Here is a 24,268-nt window from a genome sequence, read left to right as displayed (position 1 = left end):
ACTCTAGGACACCCAATATAACATTGTTGTTATTTAAGAGGTCACAAACCCACAGGTATTTGCATTTCAAAGTGCATGCGTCATTTCGTTTTATCGCCAAATTTCAGTCATGCAGATATATTCCCATCCGGATATTTGCAGTAGGAGTAGTGGTCGTAGTAGCAGTCGCAGTCGTAGTCGCAGTCGCAGTTGTAGTCGTCATCGTCGTCGTCGAAGTAGTAGTAGTATTAGTAGTAGTAGTAGTAGTAGTAGTAGTAGTAGTAGTAGTAGTAGTAGTAGTAGTAGTAGTAGTAGTAGTAGTAGTAGTAGTAGTAGTAGTAGTAGTAGTGTAGTAATAGTAGTAGTAGTAGTAGTAGTAGTAGTAGTAGTAGTAGTAGTAGTAGTAGTAGTAGTAGTAGTAGTAGTAGTAGGAGTAGGAGTAGGACTGGAGTAGGAGTAGCAGTAGTAGTGTATGTATTTCGATTATCATTGAGTTCTTATTTTTGATCAAGCTTAGAATAAAAAGAATGTTTGCACATATGGTGGTTATTTGAATTTTTAAGTATTTCAAATGAGACGTGTATGATAGTGTTTTTTTTTTCTTATTTATGGACAGTTTCAATGAAGCGTGTATTTCTTGCAGTTTTAATCTGATTATGCTAGTTGTGTGAACTAAATGTTTTACAAACCATCATTACTATGTTGTCAATGTTTAATTCATTAAAGCCTCGTGCACAACTAGCTGATTTGCAATTAACACAAAAGGTAAGTTTTACTTTTCAACACTCTGATCTGTTTCGTATGTATCATTACCTGCCGTCACATATGTCTAAAGGATACTAACCATACAATCCTATAGACATAGCTCCGATCAAGCACTTTTCAATTATTCGATAATTATCAGCAAACTGTGCGATTGTCAAGATAAAATATGCAAATTCATATTTAAACAACGCTCGATTACCAGTATATAACTCAGGAATATATATTAAATCTCAATTCGGCCGTCCAGTTTGCACAGTGGTTGGTACACGCGATTCACACCAAGGCAATTTGGGATAAATTATCGCTCAAACCGCATGTGAGTTTATTTGGAGGTTACACAGGTTTTCCGCACAAAGTAAAGCCGCGCTAATATGAATATGTTAAAGGATGGATCGAGTGCTTGGGCGCATTTCGATTTCTCTCATAATGCAGCTTCATGCACGTCAGAACTTCATAAACTTCGAACTGCACACACAATCTCCATTAAATTACTTTAATTATAGACTTATATATGCATAATATAACACGAACGTAAAAAATAAATTTTGTAAAATGCGTCGAAAGAGCTATGCGCAAAATTAGAAAACGGAAAGTGTCTGTGAACAACTATTGGGACTGAACAATGGGTACGATTGGAAACAGGAACTAAATTTCCACTTATAACAAATCTGAAATAAAGGTATTACGTCAGAAAAACAAAATTTTTGAAACAAAACGAATAAAGAACAGACACACGAATTGCAGGCTGTCGGACTCAAATACGGAGACGCCAAAATGCGCTATTGCATAATGACGAATAATATACAGCGATCCAGGAATGTCGACAGAGCGACGTGGTCATGGAGCTTGATTCCAACTACAGTTTACCGGAATGTCGCAGAGACGCCGACGTGTAAATATAATGTCACGTCTTTAAAAGACCGAATCAATGGAACACGGCAGAATCTTCTTACACAGGAGAAGATCCAGAAATCGGAATTGATATACAGTGTAATACTGCCATTTACGAATTGCTTCAATGAAGACCGCCGTTTCATACCCGTAGCCGGGGGGGGGGGAGTGCGTTGGGTGCGTTGGGTGCGTTGGGTTCGTTGGCACCCAACTTTTTTTGATTATTAAAAGAAAACTGTACTTAAAGTTACACCCAACTTTATTTGACGCAAAAACGATTATTTATCTTTTCCAGGAACCCAGTGAGTTTTCGTATTTAAGCTTTACAATAATGTTGTATTCAATATAGCAACCGACAGGTCACCATATAATTAATTTCTCGATGAAGTCATTTCCAAGATAGCGCGTGATTTTTATTTTCAATTTTTAACATAAGAGTTGTTAAAATCAACAGAAGTTTTGACAGCAAAGTGTGAGAAGATCTAAGAAGCCGGTCCCGCAAAATGGAATTTGAATCTTTGTTATAAACAGATATGTGTTTTCTGTATAATTCACTCTAATCCGTATAAAATCGATACTAATTTATAGATATTTGATACTAAATGATTTTTTTTGTAATTTTTTTCATTAATGTCTGTTAAAGTTATAACTGTGATAGATATCATAACATAATGATGAAACCTACTTATTATGGGTTGAAATCCCAGTCCAATAACCCTTTTCGACAATTATCTAAATGGCTAGAAAAACAATTTGATTAACTTGAATAAATAAGCTTATAAAAAAGGAAATACATATTAGATGATAATGTATGGCTATTCCCCGAATCTGTTAACAATGATCACTTTATCCCGTTATTCAAAAACAGATTACGAGACCAGTATATTACCAACTGGGATGTCAGTGTGACGTCGTGTAGCTCAATGATCCTATATAAGGAACTCAAACCGGTTTTTGAAAGATCATCGTATCTTGATATTGTTGACAACAAAAAACATAGGAACATTATTGCAAAATTACGTTTGTCCTCTCACAAATTATCCATAGAAACGGGCAGACACCAGAATATTGACAGAGATCAACGCAAATGTATATTATGTAACCTTAATGACATCGAGGATGAATTTCACTTTGTTCCTAAATGTCCTTATTATAATGATGTTAGGAATGCATTTATTCCGAAATATTATAGAATCCGGCCAAATATGTTCAAGTTTATTAAACTACTTAATAGCTCAAACAAAACTGTATTAAGAAAGCTAGCCATGTATTGTTTAACATGCTTTAAAATAAGAGAAAATGTCATATATATATGTAGTGTTAAATAGAAATACATTTTTACAAAAAAATAAGGTCATAAATATGTAATTACACCTATATTTGTAAACCAATATGCATAACATTGTGTGACCACTGTGTGTTAAACCCATCCATGTACCATTCTCACGAAATATGTTCACGAACTATGTTTATTTCGTGTTTATTTAGATTATTTATTCTTTAAAATGATGTGTGTTTTTGTGTGTACTTCAACGCATGCTGTTATTTATATGTATGTTAATGACGATGAGCTTCACATGCTTAAGTCAAAAATAAACTATTCTGTTCTGTTCTGTTCTGATAATTAATGGAATGTTATGTCAGCTTCCGAAAATGACTGAAATCAAAAGACACCCTGTCGACTATTGCCGGAGATTAATTAGTCACTGGTTTATAATAATTTTGCATTATACCACGATTTATAACAATTACACATTGTGCATAGCATTTTGACAGACTGCGTTGTCTTTTTGTTATATCCCCGTACAACCATTTTCGGATCCCCCAAAGGGTTTTTCAGCAAAACAATATCACCTATGCTCAAGACAGGATATTTTTTGTTGAATGACAAGAAAACAAATCATTTCTACAAAGCAATGTAGCCTTTTTTGTAGTTTACCAACACTTAATGGAATCTGTTCTGCTCCACATACAGAACTTTCCAGAATGTTTTAATGATGTCAAACTTGACACTAGAAAATATGTCCTGCTCTTAAACAGTTGTTATAATGGATTTAAAACGTTATAACATATGATCAGGTGGTCGTTAACGTTTAATGTGCGTTAACTGTGACGGATCTTGAGCATAATGGGCAAATAAGTCCATCATTTTTCTTTAACGTCCTGGTATACAGTGTTAAGGACTTTGAGCATTGTGTACACATCGGTCTTACTGACAATAACGTATCGACGTCACCATCTATGTACGTATATAATTGACTTGAGACCATAGAGCCAGTAGTTTGTGGTTGTAGCCTTAATTGTTATATGTTTCTTAAATTCGTTTAGAAAAAGATATACTAATTTGTTAAAAATAGTTTGAAAAAAAATAAAGTAACCAGTTATATCGTTCTGATTTATGTTAAGTATTGATGCAGATTAGAGAAGGCCCAGTTTTGTTCATCAGTGTTTGTTGTACAATACACTATTAGCACGTTTAGAGCAATGCTAGACCTCTGATACTATCCATAGTAGCAGACAAGCAATTTATTTGAAAAAAAGTCAAATGTTTCCATTTAATTTGCTCGATTTATGAATGGTAGAAGTTTGGAATGGTAAAACACACCAATTTTATCAAGATTCCAAGATTCTAACAAATAATGATATTTTATACCGTTCTTATTGTTGATTTTACATTCTATAAAATTGGTGTTGCATATGTAAACAACGTGTGTGCGCATACTAGTGTCGGGTTAAACACCGTATTAAATGATGTATTACCGTGACTGATCGAAAAGGTGGTTATTGAAAAACGGTAATGGGGAATACATGTATGTTATATCATATTCATGTCGATCAGTCACTGAGTATGGTTAATGAAAGTGAAATTTCTTATAAAAATGCTCTATAACTTCAGTCTCTAAAAACAGATAAAAAGTCACTGTCAACAGAATGCAGGATTTTACGTTTAATTTTCAAAAATTTCTAGTAGGAGAACCTCCAACCCCCCCCCCCCCCCCCCATTGCAGGAGGGGGCATCCCTCCCGCAACTACCCCTTTCGCCACTTCGTTGCTCAATAATAATCGTTGATGGGATAATTCGCACCCGCCTTTTCAAACCCCTGGCTACGGGCCTGCGTTTTGACCTTTGATTTAACTTGGGCAAATTGTTGTAAACGCAGTTTTTACATAAAGAAGGATAGTGACGTTAAGACACAATCACAATAAGTGTATATATTTGTTTTAAACGTAAAAAAGTGAATGTATATATATTCATTGACGATGATTTTGTAAAATCCGTTAAAGCTTTGGGTGTGTTTGTGTAGATATCGACAACGTTGTTTTTAGCAGGCAACTTCTATGTAACCGGTGCCCAAGTAAATAATTACCCGATCGTATATACGTTTTTTTTTAACACTTGTTTTGATTTCTACCAAAGAAGGTCGGTATTGTGGCCACAGGTTTCTCTCTGTCAACGTATTCAGCACATTTCTTTTGCTATTGACCTCGTAAAATTAATGCCAATTTAGTCTGTTATTTCGGATATTGTATTTCAACATATCCTAATTTGGTAATTTTCTTTTTATTCCATAATAGTTCTGGCTACCATAACTTTAAATGTCGCTTTTTATGATTTTTGACTGGCGCGACAGGTATGTCAATACTATATAAACTGTATGCTGAAGTTTCTTTAGCTAATTCCAAAATTGCAAAAAAAAATGAATTTGAAGAATCATAACTTAATGGAATAATTTAACTTACGAAGTAGTGTCTGCTAATTCATACAAAAAAAATAATAACAGACTCGAGCAACAGTGGGATAATGATGCTCATTACATGATCTGGCCAGTGTTACATCTCAATTGATGTATTGGATGTATACTCCAACCCGGTTAACTTGCAGGTCGGGTTAACTCACGGTATTTCATTAGCGTTCTCTGGGTTTTGACTTTTGTTAATAAACCAATCTGCGTGACCTACTTGTCAAATCTGACAGAAAACATCTCTCACTACCAGTATGAATCGATCTTTGGTAATTAAATGTCGTAAAAGTCATACTTTCAGGGTTCGACACTAAGGCACCTCAGACAGACATTGTCTAGTAAGATCGGTGGTCGGGGCTAGTAAAACTGCAGGCTAGCTTGTCCGACTGGTCGTACATAAAAAAATCTATACTGATTCATATAACTATAACTAACTGCTGTGAAAACCTTTATTTTTAATGTGTAACATTACTCTCATATCCGTTATTCACATTAAAACAAAACTAGTGTATTTAAATAAACGCGGAGCATTCACATGATTCGTCGCTATTTTTAGACACAAAGGAGAGCTTCCTGCAGAAATTGCTTGTTTCCATTGGTCAAGTTGTCATGAATATTATTTATTTTCTGCAGTGTCGTAAATCTGTAGAGCATGATTTAACGACTTCTATCCAAAATTGGTATCGTCAATGTAAACATTTTTGCGTAGCAGACAAGAGAATGTAATTTAAAGAATGGCTTTGTTAAAGTTCGGATTTTCGTCCGACAAATCAGTTAATAAAAAAGATTCCGACGCCGAAACTAACACGAAACGTAAATATGAAGAAACACCAAAACGTCCTAGATGGAAAATCGAGTCAGTTCTCATGGATTGAATTTGACGGAGAAAAGCAAAAACAAGTTTTATTTTATTGTTTTACTCTATGCATAAAAAAAATCTGGTGTTCACTGATTATTTACTGATAAATCCTGATTAAACAGTTACATTACACAATTGTGTTTATTTGCTATGTCATTTGTGGTCTAGTAGACATCAGGTTCGGGCTAGTACATTTTAAGAGGAACTGGTCCGACGGTCTTGCTGTAAAAAAAGTTTATGTCGAACCCTGACTTTAAAGTTTACAATATTTGAATTTTTAGTGCGGCTGTTTTTGGAGAAAACCCGAGGTATTGTCATAGCCAGCTCGTCGTGTTGTGTTCGTCGTTGTGTCGTGTCCGCCGTCTGCGTCGTGTTAAAACCTTAACATTTTGTCAAGGTTTTGAACATTGGCTCTAAAATCAAAATGCGATCCACCTACAACGTTTAAACTTCATATGTAGCTGCACCTTGATGAGTTCTACACGCCACACCCATATTTGGGTCACTAGGTCAAAGGTCAAGGTCACTGTGACCTCTAAAAAAAAAAAAAAATTTCTGACAAGCTTTTATTTCTTCAAAAATGCACTCGCAGCCTAGCGTGCGTTACCCGTTATGCGGTGCTCTTGATTATATTTCAGTTAATTGCCGTAACCGTAACCAAAAAATCAGACATTGCTTGAAAATAACTGTGATATTTATTTTATTTGATGTCTTAAAATCCATATATTTAAATTGTTATATACGTTATTGATTGTAACTTTGAATGGTTTGTCAGAACTTTGTTTTTTCGTGTTTAATATATTGATATTGTGTTTATCACTAGCTGTTTACCTTGCACAATAATTAATATGATAAATGTCAAGTTTAAAGGTGTTCATAAATAAATCTATTTATGAAGTTTAAGAAGGTTTTCATTTAAACAGGGCTTTCCTTTGACCCGAGCTCCCGGGTTTTGACGCTTGAAAATTACAGAAGACCCCTTTTTGACTCTTGAGAAAATTACGTCATGCGTCACATTTGACCCGGGGGAATATACCGACTTGCGTCAACGAGATCAAAAGTTGTTAAGACTAGGCGATAATTGGCTTGGGGCGGAGTAACTCATTTAGTACACGCTAAACGTTAACGTCCTTTCCAATCATCGAAGCACAAGTCCACCCAGTAGGCGGGGTTTGGTTAATTAAGAAATCTAGTATTGACCAATTAAAACACTGCTGGTTCGATGTATTAACTTTCCATTATTTATCATAGCGTTTGTTATGAGCTGTTTGCGGAAAAGACGTGTATTAAACCCACCTAGTTGCAATAATCCAACTCCCAGCTATTGACCCTCTGAGCTGTACATATGTACTCATAAAAGCTCAATGCATTTAAGAAGAACTATAAACCCACCAAAACAGAATGGACTCATCCGCGTCAGTTTTAATAATATTCAATATAAAATAATAACATCCATATCCACAGAACAACATAAAGCATATTTTGAGATATTTCCAGAGTATGTCAGAATGTATTTCCAAAGCTGAATGCACCCATCACTGTTTTACTTCATGATTGCTCAGTCCAAAGACGCGCGAAAGTTATGCTGGCATATGTACTGTCTACAACGTCAAATTACACGCTTTGCACACGTTGTTAAAAATAACTATAGAACTGATATAACTGACCTTGTGGCAAAGTGACAATTTTTGCATGAGCTAATTGATTACAAAAAACATGTAGGCGTAATAATTGACCGTTTGAGAAGGCATAGAAAACGGCGTGTTTGTCGCACGTCTTCAGTGAAGATGGCACATGAAATAATTAAAGGGCGTCGGCATTTTTGATGGGATTAAATACGGAGGCACCTTTATCGGCATGTAGAAATAATTTCCTTTTATAGTTTACTGATTTATATAGGCTATTGTGTTTAGGTACCACCCGTATGTTGTTGTTTTTTTTGTGATAGCTAGCGGAAATGTGTTTTTTTTTCACATTTTGTATTTCATTCTTAATTTAATTGCCACGCGAAACGGTCAAACAAAGTTATTGGATAAAGTGTAATTGTGCAAAGTGTAATTGTGCTTGTGCATTCGGAAAATGTCGCAGAGAAACCTTTTGCATCCTGGCAAAGTACCTGCTGACAGCACCGCTCATCAGTGTTGCTTGTGAGCGTGGGTTTTCCATGCAGAACAGACTAAAAACTAAAGCAAGACCAGGTATGTCCCATGAAAAAGTCGCCAAGCTTATCCGGATCATAGAGGAAGGTCCCGCAGTGAGTGACTTTCCATCCCAGAATGTGCTGCGCAGGTTTCAGGACATTTGCAAGAGAAGAAAGTGATTGTTTGCTGGTTTTATGCTAGTTGTGTGTGTGTGTGTAGTCATAGTGTTGTTTTATTACATTTTCTTTACTAGGACACACAATGAGATCACTCTTTAAATGCATGAATGATTTATTTATTTGCTCAAATGATTGTTGGTTTGTAGAACATATGACACATTGTTTTGCTGTATACATGAAGTAAATGTTGTATGAGAATACATATTTTGTATGTAAACTTTGAGATGTTGTGTAGGACATATGACATATTGCTCTCTGAGATGTTGTGTAAGACATGATATGACATATTACTCTTTGAAATGTTGTTAAGAACATATGACATATTACTCTGCTGTATACATGAAGTTAATGTTGTATTAGAATACATGTTTTGTATTTATTAATCATTGAAATATTGTGTTTAAATGCATAGTGTTGTAGTGACAGTAAAATGTAAGAAATAAATGTTAACATACATATATCTTTTTATTCGTTGCTTTTTATATATAATATCTCAGTCATTTGCTTAAATTGCAAAAAATCATTGACTCTCCAGCGTTATTATTAGGACTCTCAGAAGTTTGATTTTGACTCTTGAAAATATGGTCCCAAGAGTCCTTGACTCTTGAGATTTGAGGTCTAAGGAAAGCCCTGTTTAAATGTCTGTTTTTAGGTTTGTCATTGCATTATCCATGTGAATGGTGTAGTAAAAATTAGTCGACAGAATTTTCCTTCCCCTTGGACTTCACCTCAATCACACACCTGTGGATTCATTACATAGTTAACATATAAGCTTGGGTCTGGGAAAAGTAGGCTTATTTTAATGCATGTGCCTAAAGTATTGCTTCAGATAAGCCTATGCATTTCATACTGGCTAATCAGGGACGATACTTTCTGCCTAGACTGGAGTATGTTTTTAAGAGATTTTCTTTAAACAAAAAAATCCAGAATAGCATGTGCAGACTTCACTCACATGCATTGGCTTGTTTGCCTCGAATGAGATTAATATTAGGGTGTGTTTTTTTGTCGTTTCAGGGGTTTTGTCCATGCATGTGATCATACACCTACATGTCTTCATGAACATTCTGCATCTGATATCATCTAAAAAGGAGGAATCCCCTAAAATACAGAAACTCAAAGGTCTGTCTCACTGTGTTTCTATTTGTCAATTTACTTTAATTATTGAGTCGTGTTCTGAGAAAACTGGGCATAATGTATGTGCGTAAAGTGTTGTCTCAGATTAGCCTGTGCAGTCCACACAGGCTAATCAGGGACGACACTTTCCGCCTAAATTGAATTTTTGCTAAGAAGGGACTTCATTTAAATGAAAAATGTCATAAAAGCGGAAAGTGTCGTCTGCCATGTTTTCTCAGAACACGACTCTATTGTATTATTGCTTGAGAACTTTGAGTTAACGTTTCTTAGTTCAGTCACTTTGTACTACAATATGTATCTCATTCAAGTTCAGACACATGCAGGAACAGTTGAATTTCTGAGATCAGTCACTTTGTACTGCAAAATGAGTCAGTCTCATACAATTTCAGAGTCATGTAAGGACACTGCAACATGCCCTGTGTCATTCCCAAAAGATGAACTGCGCGAGCGACTGACACCTATACAGTACAAGGTCACACAGGAGAAGGGCACAGAGAGGTCAGACTCCTCGCTTGATTCAGTCTTTATAGCTAGTTAATCTCGGCCAGTATTCTTAGTATTAAGAATAAAGAGTAGACATGGATGAAGGAAAAAAATCAGCTTTAAATATACATGTTTATACATGCTAGTCTACTTAGTTGCGTATGTTTTGTTTTTATGCCCCAGACGGGTGGCATATAGTTTTTTAACTGTCCATCAGTCTGTCTGAAAACTTAAACATTGGTCATAACTTTTGCATTATTGGAGATAACTACTTAATATTTGGCATGCATGTGTATCTCATGGAGCTGCACATTTTGATTGGTGAAAGGTCAAGGTCATCCTTCAAGGTCAAAGGTCAAATATATGGCTTCAAAGGGGCGCAGAAGGGGGCTTTGTGTTTCTGACAAACACATCTCTTGTTAATTACGATATGTGTAGTTACATGCTGACGTTTTGACTTCCATGTTATATTAAACTGTATCACACAACATGGAGATTAAAGATCAAAGAATATTCTTTACTTTTGGACTTCAGTCTACACATTTGTTGGTGAATTTGGTCCATTGTGATCTCTTTTTGCGTAAATTACTGATTCAATGATATATTTAATTCATACTTAGTTTTTTAGCGAGGCTGATTTTGGAGAAAACCCGAGCTATTGTCATAGCCAGCTCATCGTCCGACGTCTGCCGTAGGCGTCGTGCTAAAACCTTAACATTGGCCATAACTTTTTAAATATTGAAGATAGCACCTTGATATTTGGCATGCATGTGTATTTCATGGAACTGCACATTTTGAGTGGTAAAATTTCAAGGTGAACATCATCCTTCAATGTCTAGGGTCGAAAAAACAAAGTAAAGGGTAGTTATAAGCTTTAAATGGACATAGTTATCTGACCTAGTTATCTGACCTGCCCACGTATATATTTTTGTTAAATAAATCAAAGCGGCGCAGTAGGCGGCATTGTGTTTCTGACAAACACATTGTGGTAAAAGGTCAAGGTCATCCTTTACGGTCTACGGTAAAAAATACAAATTTAAGGGAAGTAATAAGCTTTAAAAAGGGAGAAAATAATTCAATATTGCCACTTTATATATTTGGCATGCATGTGTATCTCATGGAGCTGCACATTTCGAGCGGTCAATCACAGTCACGGTAGTGGCTTTTAATTATTTGCTACTAAAAATAGAGAATTGTTAGAGACAATTATTTTCAAGGGAAGTAATTTATATAATTATAAATGTCATATTAAATATTTCCTTACCAAGAATTGAAGTTCTTTTCACAGTTACTGTACAGATTTATTATTTTGATTATTTATAACTCAACTGATTTATTTGTCAAAGTTTTTTTTAATGATATAATTTCTTTGATGTTCATTACATATGTGTGGACTTATGTCCATAGATACATGATCAACAACTCTGGCTATGATCTCTTTTAAACCACAGGCCTTGGTTGTCAGTGATGTCTGACATGGTCATAATTGACTGTGAGACCCCCCCCCCCCCCCCCCCCCCCCCCCCCCCCCCGGATGGATCGGACATAATTCAAGGGAAGTAATTAGCTTGAAAGGGAGATGATTTCTATACCTGCAAAATGATAAATAGCAATTTTATTTCAAAGCTGCGCAATAGGAGGCATTGTGTTTCTGACGAACACATCTCTTGATATAATTATCATTTTTTACCTGTCCTAATTTGTGAATGCTAGTTTTCATTAAATACCAGTGGACTTATGTCAATACATAAATGATGAACTCTTGCTATGATCTCTTTGATAAACCACAGGCCTTGGTTGTCAGTGATGTCTGACTCAGTCATTTTTGACTGTCTACAGACCTCCTCCTCCCTCCCCCCCCCCAGTTGGATTGGACAAAATCCAAGGGAAGTAATAAAGCTTTCAAGGGAGATGATGTCTATACCTGCCAAATGATAAATAGAAATTTTATTTCAAAGTGGCGCAGTAGGGGGCATTGTGTTTCTGACAAACACATCTCTTGTTGGGTCACTAGGTCAAAGGTCAAGACCTCTAAAAAAAATAATTCTGACAAGCTTTCGCAGCCGAGCGGGGCACCCGTTATGCGGTGCTCTTGTTTATTCTTCATATCATTATGTTAATGCATAAGACATCAATTGTTGGATGGTAATATGTTAGATTGATTGCATATATTAAAAACAGCAATTAAATAATAATTATAATAATTACAAGCTGTTGACAGATATTGACAGATATTGTTTTAAATATAAACTGTTCCAATAACATCAGAATTTTATGGAGCCAGTAAGCTGAGTTGGTAGAGGGCGGGGGTCATTACTTGTCTGGTGATTGATTGTGAAATTATTTCTATGACCATTCTCCACCTAGCTCTACTTATAGTAGAATACCTGTTAGTTACTGGCATAAGATTGTGCACTGTACTTATAAATAGCTAAACAAGGAAAAATGTGAAGTGGCTAACAACAAAAAAAGCAGTGAAAAATCAAAACTTTTTATTTTTGGCATAAGTGATCACTATGAACTGTTTAACAAACAATTTAGAAAAAACAACATGTAAATGTTTTATTAAGATTGATTACTAAGTACTACTCCTATTATGATTATGATGTTGACATGTACGTAATATCACTCCATGGTAAAGACTTAGCTGTATTTTCAGCTTGTTAACACAGCAAACATTTTCTTGTGATTTTAGGATATCAGTTTTTCTAGGCCTCAATCAATTTATAAACCTATCACTTACCAAGTATTCTCTTAAACCCTTTCCGCTCAGAAGCAAAGTGAGTAAGTGGAAATAGCATTATGTAATCAGCATAAAACCAGAACATCCTGGGAGTTACTCGGTCTGTTTAGGTTTTGTGCTGATACCTGCTCATAAGTACCTCAGGTTGAAAATGTAGTCTTTTAAACTTGAATCTAGGTAAAAAGGTCTTTAGTTTAATTTGATTTTCTAAGGGACTACAAAGTCATCAAAATGTGCATGTTGAGTTGTAAAGGGTTCAGTTGCATAGTGTTTATTTGCACAGGGCATTCAGTGGGGAGTATAACAAGCACAATGAGGAGGGCTCGTACCGATGTGTTGTCTGCGGCAACCGGATATTCACCTCGGAAGACAAGTACAACTCCCAGTGCGGCTGGCCTGCCTTCTCTAACGTGCTGTCACAGGAAGCAGTCACGCTCGCTGACGATACATCTCACGGTAACAACTGCGCCTTAATGCATGTGTGTAAAGTGTCATCCCAGATTAGCCTGTGAAGTCAGCACAGGCTTATCAGGGAAACACTTTCTGCTTGTAATGAAGTAACTTTTCAACTAAAATCCAGTTTGGGCAGACGGTTTAGTCTCTGATAAGCCCGTGGGCACTGCACAGGCTAATAAGACTTTACGGACAAGCATGATATCCAGTTGTCCCAGTACAATGCTCTTATCATAACAGTCTCTGTTAAACCAGCATCAGACTGGAGATGGTACAAATGGTATGTCTCAAGGTGTGTACAGAGGTTTCCTCAGTAAAATGAAGTATTTACTCTTAGTTTTAAAGTTGCATAAGATTGGATAAATATATGTTTTTCATAACATTGAGTACAGGGTTTTCAAGAGTATAAAATATTTATTTTTTATTTCTGTACATTGAGCAAGAAGGCCTTTTTTAGGTTTTGGTTAGGAACAAAATACATTATCTTGAATGGCTGCTATGATAAGGAAAACACAAACCCAGTGATTTCTACGTTTTAAAACAAGAAAACAGTAGGAAAAAATGGTTTGTTTGATTGTCTGCAGTAAACTGAACAACCCCTAGTTATTGTGTGACCCAAAATCTCAGTTATCCAGTCATTAAAATTAGCAAATATACCAAGCTAGCTCATACTGATAGATTATTTATTGAGCACAAAAATGTTACAAAACCACCATTAAAGAAACAAGAATCTAAGCTGAGCCTGTTTTATTTCAAAATAAACCCGTGCAGGGCAAGGGGGCTTGTGCTAAATTTGATCGGTGATTACCTCTAGAATACTGGGGACTGAAGGCTCGTCTTATTTATCTGGCAGGGATGAGAAGGGTGGAGGTCACCTGTTCAAGGTGTGGGGCTCACCTGGGGCACCTGTTCACTGATGGCCCCGCCCCCACTGGACTGCGATATTGCATTAACTCGGCCGCTCTGGCGTTCACTAAGAAAACTGACGATGCCAATAAACTTATGACGAAAAAAATCAAATCTGAACTTTAATTGTCAAAAAAGCTAACTGAATAAAATTTTATATTGAATCTAAGTTTTTGTTTTCAATTATAAGAATATTCCCATATTTCTTTCAAATGAATAAGTACTATTATACCCTGAAAACATAACAAAAATTCCATAATCCTTTCTTATGTGTAAATACTATAACAGAGGGGGTAATAAAGTGATAGTCAAGATGTTGACGTCCATGCCAAGGCAGGTATATTTTGCCGTTTTATACCCATTATTACTTGTATTAATTTTTCAATCACTTTACAGCCATATCAGCAAGAAAGTTACAAGCGTTTATTTCGTATAAATATTCGCTTTATATCTTGACTTAACTAGTTGCGGAATTTCTTTGTGGGATGACCTTATACAGTTCCACTAAAAAAAATTGCGGGCAGTGAATTCGACTTATAAACTAAAAGTGAATTTTAATACGAAATAAACGCCTATTTTTACGGATATGGCTGGAAAGTGAGCGTCATTTAAAAATTAAACAAAAATGATAAAGGGTATACATGTAATATGGCAAAAAATAACTGTCTCGGCATAGTCGTTGCCATCTTGACTATCATGTGATTACCCCCTCTGTATTATACCTTGAAAACAAACAACCAAAAACATGACAATGCCAGATTTTTTATGCCCCCGAGGAGGGCAAATAGTGATCTATCTGTCTGTCTTTCCGTCACACTTTGCATTTAGGTTTTACATTTAGGTTTCGAAAAATGCTACTATGTCCCTTCACATAGCAACTTGATATTTGGCATGCATGTTTATCTCATGGAGCTTCACATTTTGAGTGTTGAAAGGTCAAGGTTAAGGTCATCCTTCAAGGTCAAAAGTAAAAAAACATGTATCAAAGCGGCGCAGTAGGGGGCATTGTGTTTCTGACAAACACATCTCTTGTTTCTTATGTGTAAATACTATTATACCTTGAAAACAAACAACCGAAAACAAAACAATGCCAGATTCCTTTCTTATGTGTTTATACTGTTATTACCTGAAAACAATCAACCTAGAACATCAGCTTTTACAACATGTGCGTCTACATACAATTTTGGTGTTTTGTATATCTTATCGTTTCATCAAATTAAAATATCTTATAAACATATTGGAGTCACTCTGTAGGCAACTCGGTTCATCCTCATAAAAAAAGTATAATTTTGTGGAGCAAGCTACATCTTGAGATATTTGCTGTTACAAGAGGTGGAGGCTTTAAGTCACTGATATGACCAAGCTCTAGTTCTGTATTTGTATGCCCCCGGTAGGGTGGCATATAGCAGTTGAACTGTCCGTGAGACTGTCAATCAGTTTGTCCGTCCGTCTGAAAACTTTAACATTGCCCATTACTTTTGCAATTTTGAAGATAGCAACTTGATATTTGGCATGCATGTGTATCTCATACAGCTGCACATTTTGAGTGGTGAAAGGTCAAATCTATCCTTCAGGTCAAAGGTCAAATATATGGCTTCAAAGCGGCGCAGTAGGGGGCATTGTGTTTCTGACAAACACATCTCTTGTTTAACAAAGTTTCTCCTTAGCCTTTCTTTCACTTAATTTCTGAATCATTGAATTCTGGAATCTGATAACATTTTATGTCCCCAAAGGATTTCTTGAGAAAAAAATTAGTGCAAAAAGTCTGCACCTCGCTTTAACCCATTTATGCCTGGTGTCTAGAAAAAAGGCCTTGGCAAACAGCATGGACCCAGATGAGACGTTGCATGATTAGACGCCTCATCTAGGTCTGCGCTGTTTGCTTAAAGGAATTTCTGTAAGAAATATTCTTAATATAGATGTAAATATACTAGATATCTCTTATTTTGGAAATAAATTGATCCAATTTAGAAGGATGGGAGAGTCCACTAGGCATAAATGGGTTAACCTTGGCCATGATTTACAGGTGCTAAGCGTGTTGAAGTGAAATGTGCCGACTGCAAGGCTCATCTGGGGCACGTGTTTGATGACGGGCCCAAACCAACGGGCGTCAGGTTCTGTGTCAATTCAGCCGCTCTCAAGTTCAAAAAAGAGACTACAGTATGACCTTCTTTTTTCTGGTTTTGGGCTCCAACATTTCACTAGTTGCCTATATTAAAGCATGTTTGCCATATTTATGTAATGTAGTACTTATGATAATTGTCTCTTTGTTAAGTGTGTTTTGATGTGTATAATAATTTATTGTAGAAGCTCTTGATTTTTTTTAAGTTCAATTTCAACCATGTCGTTTTATGCATTGAACAAATGTGTTTGAATAATTTCTTCTTTATTGTTATGATATTCTATACCTGTAATGTTTTATATTAAGAATGTTATTGAAATGATATTTAACAATATTTTGCATTTATTTTAATCATAGTACATTTGTATCAAATTCAGTTAACTTACGAAAATAAAACAATGCTCATTATTTTATAAACATTATTATTTTGGGGATTTTTTTGTGTTTTTATTGTTCAGGTTTCTGTGTTACTCAAATCTGTTTTTTGTTTTTGTTTATTATTGAAAAAAAAGCATAATGTCCCTGGGCATCATATTTCACGCCAATGTTTTGTTTTGTTCTTTGTTAATTGTTAGTTTTGTTGTTCCGTTTGATATTAATTTACATTTTGTTGTTGGATGTTCTTACCTGTAATTGACATTATTAACTTACTTACACACAGGCTGATTCTCATGGTATAATTTACAAATGTCAGGAAACCCATTTCATTTTCTGATGTGAATTTTGAGTTTTATTCTTGTTATTGATTCAGTTAATGACTAATATCGTATTTACTGATTTACAATCCCCTGTGTTATTTCACTGTGTTTATTATATGCATTGGGTCCTGGAAAAACTGTGTGTAATTATTTCCGCCTTGTATCATCTCAATACATTATGAATCATAATGACTATTGCTGAATGCATCTTGTTATAGTTCTAAGAAGAGACTTCCTTGGTTATGCACAAGCATGAAGTTTTATTTTCAGATAACACACCTCATACAGTAATAATCTTTTCAATGAAATGATTAAAATTATTTAACACTGTCTTTGTTTTTTGCCTGTTTTTCTGTAACATTTATGACCTTGGTGAGATTCATTTTAATATTTAAGAATAACTTTATGAGAAAGTATCATGAAACCACCTTTTTTCGGTTTGGTTTTAGTTCTTATCAAACATGAAGTCCTCAAGGCAAGCATTTTATATTAACCCATTTATGCCTAATGGACTCTCACATCCTTCTAAATTGGATCAATTTATTTTCAAAATTAGGGATGTTTAGTATACTTATTTCTCTATTTAGAATATTTCTTACAGAAATTCCTTTAAGCAAACAGCGCAGACCCTGATGAGACGCCGCATCATGCGTCGTCTTATCTGGGTCTACGCTTTTTGCCGAGGCCCTTTTTCTAGACGCTAGGCATAAATGGGTTCAATCTATGTCTGGTGTTGTGTGTGATGAGGTGGTCAACTTTTACCTCTTAACACTCAAGAGGCCAATATTCTTACTCTTGGTCATGATGGACCTTGGTCAGAATGGTCATGATAAACCTTGGTCAGAATGTTTCTTGACAATATCAAGTCTGATTCTTGGTCATGTGAATCCCAAAATAAGAAATCATAGACTTATCTTGTTGGCACTCTAGAAGACACATTTATTTATAAATATTGATGAAACTTGGTCCGAATGATAACCTTAAAAATATAAAGGCGGAGTTCAAATCTTGTTAACATGAATCCAAAAACTGGTTTGCAGATGGAAACCATTTAACCACTCAGTTTAACAATAATCAGGGTGCAGAATTCACTGGGTTTTTAGGGAGTTACACACGGGCTAGACAGAATGGAAACACACCGTTAAGAACTTTATTTTTGCAAATATCTCAAGTTATTGAAATACATTTGCAAAAATCTTGTGTGCATAAAAGACAGGTTTTCTTGCAGTTTGTGCCAATATCTAAAGGTACATGTATAAGAATTCTTGAATACGTCTGACATCGGTGACAGAATTTCACCTTGTGTAGCGCATAGTCGTCCAGAATACATGGACTTTTTGAACAAAAACACAGGCTTATTAAATAAAGTAATTCTGATGTATTTCACATTGCCACAAGCAGCACAAAAGTCTGTCTTTTATGCACTAGTTGAAATTCTTCAGAAAAATTGTTTTAAAAAGTTATTTGGAACAAAGCAGCACTTACTGATGTGTTACATCCAATAATGTTTAATAGAGAAAACCCCACAAAGTCACGTGATCCTGCATCCTGATAATGGTCATTATTCAATAGCCGGAATCAGTATCTAATTGTAATCGCAGGTGAAATTTCTCATACCCGATTATAAAAATGACTTAATTTCTTTTATCCCGAATTACTTTTCTTTTTCACCTAGAGTGGCAGTTGGACTTGTGGTTAGTTAAAAGACTGTCTTTATAGAACAGGGTCAGAATCTTGACACTATTAGGGCCGTGTTTTTGTATGGGTGAAGTGCAGTGACAGACTTGTTCAACAGATTAAGTCTTTGACAATTGGTGTACCTTAAACTCGGGTCGGGGCTTTAGGGCCCCCTTGTTAATTGTTCAATTTTTCATATTATTCTTGCATGTTTTGGCAGATATACATTTTAGTGTTTAAAATGTTGTCTTGTAACAGTACACCCAGTTCAACCAAAACCATGACTTTTTAGATGATCCATTTCATTGGTACACTTTGCATATCTCTTTAAATCTTACAAGCCCATATCAATATGTGAAAAATGCACAATGCGAAACATTTCCTTGCTGTTTTGCACATTTTTATTCTATTTGCTATCGTCTTTTTTATGTCCCCCACTATAGTAGTGGGGGACATATTATTTTTGCCCTGTCTGTTGGTCTGTCTGTTGGTCTGTCTGTTGGTCTGTCTGTTTGCGCCAACTTTAACATTTTGCAATAACTTTTGCTATATTGAAGATAGCAACTTCATATTTGGCATGCATGTGTATCTCATGGAGCTGCACATTTTGAGTGGTGAAAGGTCAAGGTCATCCTTCAAGGTCAGAGGTCAAATATATGTGGCCAAAATCACTCATTTTATGAATACTTTTTAAATATTTAAGATAGCAACTTGATATTTGGCATGCATGTGTATCTCATGGAGCTGCACATTTTGAGTGGTGAAAGGTCAAGGTCATCCTTCAAGGTCAGAGGTCAAATATATGTGGCCCAAATCGCTTATTTTATGAATACTTTTGCAATATTGAAGATAGCAACTTGATATTTGGCATGCATGTGCATCTCATGGAGCTGCACATTTTGAGTGGTGAAAGGTCAAGGTCATCCTTCAAGGTCAGAGGTCAAATATATGTGGCCCAAACCGCTTATTTTATGAATACTTTTGCAATATTGAAGATAGCAACTTGATATTTGGCATGCATGTGTATCTCATGGAGCTGCACATTTTGAGTGGTGAAAGGTCAAGGTCAAGGTAATCCTTCACAAGGTCAAGGTCATCCTACAAGGTCAAACATCATATAGGGGGACATTGTGTTTCACAAACACATCTTGTTTTAGATTGTTCATGTATTTAGAAACGGCATTTTGTTTTTTATACATCCAAATTCTTCTATGGAAATTCTTTTTCTTTTCTTTTTCTTTTTATGAATTTTGATTGAAATTCTGCATTTGTGAACCTCATTATGTTTTTTGTTGAAGATTTTGTCTCACATTTTATCTTTTGTCAATTAACGGCTTTTTTATTGTTACCATTCTGGTGAAGAAGTTTTAATATTTCTGTTTGTTGATTGTGCAAGACCTTACAAAAGTGTAATCAGTTTTGCTACACAGGTCTGAATATAAGTATAAAATGGTGACATGATAATGAAAATATTCCCCCTCCCCCACCAATATTCCTTTAACATACTGATGTTGTATAGTACAGACAATTCTGTGGTTGTCAGATAGTGATTATCATGCAACTAAAATATGTTTGAGTTATAATGTTTACATTTTGATTTTGAAAATGGAAATTTTGTAAAATGTAAGTCATTTGATGATTCATATACATGTATCATGCTATTGTTATGTTTCAAAACATCCAGCATTGGCTAATTTATTAATGCATGGCATAAAAGAGGTGGCGCCCATGATGGTAGTTGAGTGTGAAAGATAAATGCTTTTTATTGAAACTTACACCTATGTTACCATGGAATTATTATACCCCCACAAACGAAGTTTAGGGGGTATATAGGAGTGAGCTTGTCTGTCGGTCTGTCCGTATTAAGTGTGTGCTCTCTAATTCAAGTTGTTTTCATCCGATCTTCACCAAACTTGGTCAGATGTTGTATCTAGATGATGTCTAGGTAAAGTTCGAATATGGGTCATGCCGGGTAAAAAATGAGGTCACGGGGTCACTTAGTGCGTTTTAAACATTGAGCATGGTGTCCGCTCTCTAATTCAAGTAGTTTTCATCAGAGCTTCACCAAACTTGGTCAGAAGTTGTATCTAGATGATGTGTAGGTCAAGTTCGAACATAGGCCATGCCGGGTCAATAACTAGGTCATGGGGTCACTTAGTGCGTTTTAAACATTAAGCATGGTGTCCTTTGTTTTTTGTGAAGACAACATGCAAAATATTCTGTGTCAATGCGGCATGTGGATGTATTCGTCAGGTCTGTGACAAAGCTCTAGTTTATTTTATTTTTTTTACTATTTAAATAAATTTGCCCATCAAAAAGGTCATTTAAATAAATGATGAAAATTCTAAAATGGACTAGTCCTTTCAAAACCTTTTTTGTAAGTGTTGAACTCTCTGAATTGTTGTGCCATTGCTTCCTGCCTGTCTCCTGATAAGTGAAGTAATGAAAACTGTTAAGATATATCTACTTATACAATATACATGGTTAAACGATCTTTTCTGTTGAAGTCATTGTATGCATTTTTTATATTTGGAAACTTTACCGTTGTGTATTTTCTGATATTAAATTTTAGATTTACATTTGCTTATATTGTTTATTATGTTTGCCCATGTTTCATGATGATATGGATTGTGCTTTCGCTGGAAATCACTTGAAATATATCTGTATTAAACCATTTATGTGGAGTTATTTTATATAAATTATTTATTTCAAACATTTATTTTGTGATAATTTTTCTGGTGTTAAGAACTTACTACTATAGATCATTTATACTTGTTATTTTATTGGAGTGAACATGCTTATTTTTGCAAATCATTATTATAAAGCTTTTCTAAAATGTTGATTATGAAATAGTAAAGATGCATTATGAAATACTTTTTTTCATTGAAATAATTTGTGCCGCTAAGACCACTCAAACTATTTTGAACGTTTGTCTTTGCTTCTCTTGGTGGAATTTGCTAAATGCTATATTTTGTGTGTGACCGAAACTGTTTCATTCTTTAGTTTTTTCACATGTACATTGCACATGTATATAATGAAGGCCTTAGATTTTAGTTGGAAACACCCTTTTGTCAAACGTTAGATATTTGATCTTCCATATCGTTCAAAAATAATTAACTCGTTGCCATGAATATGCATACAAATGTTTGGCTGGTCTCCCTTGATTATCATTGAAATATCGCCGCCTATATTTTACATTGACTGTTCGTTGTTTTTTTGCTGAAAAAAAAACACACACAAGATTGAACCAGCCGATCTCTTTAAACAGTTTTACTATGTTGCTAGGCATTTATTTCAAAAGCACATCCACGATTGCAATTATTATTTACAAGACGGAAAGCGTTGTAATCGGTAATTACATTATCAATTCTTAATTTATGTTCATATTTAGGATGAGTGTATCAAAAGCATATTAGTGAACGTGCGTGTAACTTGCTATAAAATATGTGTAAACTCCCGCCCTGTAGCATAAGGTAGGATTCGGGATATGATTCTTAGTTATTAGTTTTCCGCTTTTCTATTCCTTCACAATGGCCTACGAACCCGGTATATACGTTACGTCAGTAATTAAGGTGGGCCATGTAATTCTTTCATGCTCATAATGTTGCAGATAACATAATCATTGATGTAACGTGTTTGCAATATTTAGTTGGATAACTTTTATGAAATGTATTTATTTGTTAAATATATTTGCATGCGATCTTTTAAGTGTAGTATTTTAATGAAACATATAGGACAATGCAATAAAAATTTAAATGAATAGTTTTGGAACTTTCGTTTGATTTAACACAGACACACTTTACATCGACAGAGGCTCACGTTAAGCACCCACACACAAGGAGGTATTAAGCGCTGCAGTAGACCGGCCGTTTGCACATGCATACACACTTTTGTGTACTCATTGGAATGACAGATATGTGTATGTTATCGTAATGGATGGAATGTTGGCTGCGACATGAATTTGCCGAATGGTTACCGATTGTCTTTTCTCCACCATTGCAATGAAAGGACTCTGCGCTGCGACCGATGTTTGCAGGAATGCAATTAAATAAAACGTAATGTACATAAAGTACAAACATTACAACAAGCGACTTAAAACACGATGCATCATGTCTAGATTGCTTACGAAATTATTAATAATGAAAACGCCTAGGTGGTTCTTATCTATGGTAGAAAGTTAATTAACTTATTTTACCGGAAATAAAACACTGTCAAAATGTCGTCGTTAATTAAGAATTTAAAACCGCTCAATCTGTTCTATAAAAAAAATACTTAAATTTAGTTGCTTGAAATTATATCTGCTGGTAACGCACTGTACCGGTAACCAAGTGGCAATGCTTCTCCAGCTATTATATTTCCACCCCATGTGATGGTATTATAAACATTAAAAAGTATTACACACAACAAAAATGATTGTATTGTCAGAATAAACTTAAGGTCTTTATTCTAAAGGATTATAACCTTCGCCTTAACAAGATAATATAATCCACGTGTCATATTAGAGAAAAACGTTGTCCGGCAACTTAATACCTCGACAATTCATATAATTTGAATCGGCACGTGTACAATCAATTATCTTAGACTTTGTTTTGGTAATATTAGAATTTGTTTTTGCAACAAAATAGTGTTTCGCCACAACAATCAACTTCCGACTACAAAGTTCACATCGTTAGAAGTTGTTTTGTCAAGTCATCCATTTATCTGTCCCGTAATCATTTAAACAAAATACGAACGGTAATAAAATATATTTATTTTTCAAAAGTATTTTTCGTCACAGACAATCGCCACGTGACTACGAGTGTCAGTCCCATGATATTACGTGGGTTTTTTCAGGCATTGTAAATACTGACTAATAATCGTTTGTTATGATTAAAATCACGATCAATGCAAGTGGGGGTCAGCTGAAAATGGAAGAATTATGATAAGTAAGACGAAAATCTATGGACAGCTACATTTGGACAGCTACATTTTTACAGCTACATTTTGTCTCCAAGGCTTTTCTTAAAAATCGCCGCGCAAAATTTCGCGAAGATATTTCATCAGCTTTTCGTCGATACAAAATATTGAGAAAAAGCAATACTGTACAGTTGGAAATGACTAGCTTTGTAATAATAATTTTATTTGTGCACATAACATATCAATACAATCACACAGTCACATTTTTAACAATTCAGATGTATCACAGATAGTGTACATCAGATCTCTTAAAACATATATATATATATATGGTTCAAACTTTATCACATTTTATCACATCTATTGGTCGATATTACATTATCTTTAATTATAGAAATATAAGTGCACTGGATTACCCGTAAAGCTTTGACGATAAATCGTACAAAACTTATTCCCAACGGGGTCCAAAAAGCCCTTTATAACATACACTTTGAGAACTAAACACAAGCAATTGGTCACGTTCTTCATTGATATATAGTGTTATTACAGGCATTAAAGTACTATAGCTATTTGAAAGTTATATAAATAGTAAATCAAAA

The 24,268-nt window shown here is 35.0% G+C and overlaps 1 protein-coding gene across 4 annotated transcripts; it reads left to right on the top strand.

Annotated features, from left to right (window-relative positions):
• The first annotated feature begins 4,951 nt into the window (after positions 1–4,951).
• Positions 4,952–22,533, top strand: LOC127881834 (methionine-R-sulfoxide reductase B3, mitochondrial-like). 4 transcript variants are annotated; one of them, XR_008050307.1, is made up of 6 exons: positions 4,952–5,056; positions 9,572–9,676; positions 10,081–10,189; positions 13,201–13,373; positions 16,303–19,420; positions 19,567–22,533. XR_008050307.1 is itself a non-coding variant. In XM_052429975.1 (5 exons), exons 2-5 carry the CDS (start codon positions 9,583–9,585, stop codon positions 16,440–16,442), a joined length of 516 nt encoding a protein of 171 aa, XP_052285935.1. In that variant the 5' UTR covers positions 4,952–5,056; positions 9,572–9,582; the 3' UTR covers positions 16,443–22,533. The 4 variants fall into 4 exon arrangements, 2 of the variants coding, with proteins under 2 accessions (XP_052285935.1, XP_052285934.1); XR_008050308.1 differs by having other exon boundaries at positions 16,303–19,692; positions 19,839–22,533; XM_052429975.1 differs by having other exon boundaries at positions 16,303–22,533.
• The last annotated feature ends 1,735 nt before the right edge of the window (positions 22,534–24,268 follow it).

The sequence above is a fragment of the Dreissena polymorpha genome, chromosome 5 (assembly GCF_020536995.1).
Source record: "Dreissena polymorpha isolate Duluth1 chromosome 5, UMN_Dpol_1.0, whole genome shotgun sequence".
Classification (NCBI taxonomy): domain Eukaryota; kingdom Metazoa; phylum Mollusca; class Bivalvia; order Myida; family Dreissenidae; genus Dreissena; species Dreissena polymorpha.
This window is presented reverse-complemented; position numbering and strand designations above follow the sequence as displayed.

Coding starts and splice junctions, on each gene's coding strand:
- LOC127881834 (XM_052429974.1), top strand. CDS start 9,583: ATGCATGTGATCATACACCTACATGTCTTCATGAACATTCTGCATCTG. Junction 9,677..10,080: donor TAAAATACAGAAACTCAAAG/GTCTGTCTCACT, acceptor ATACAATTTCAG/AGTCATGTAAGGACACTGCA. Junction 10,190..13,200: donor CAGGAGAAGGGCACAGAGAG/GTCAGACTCCTC, acceptor TTATTTGCACAG/GGCATTCAGTGGGGAGTATA.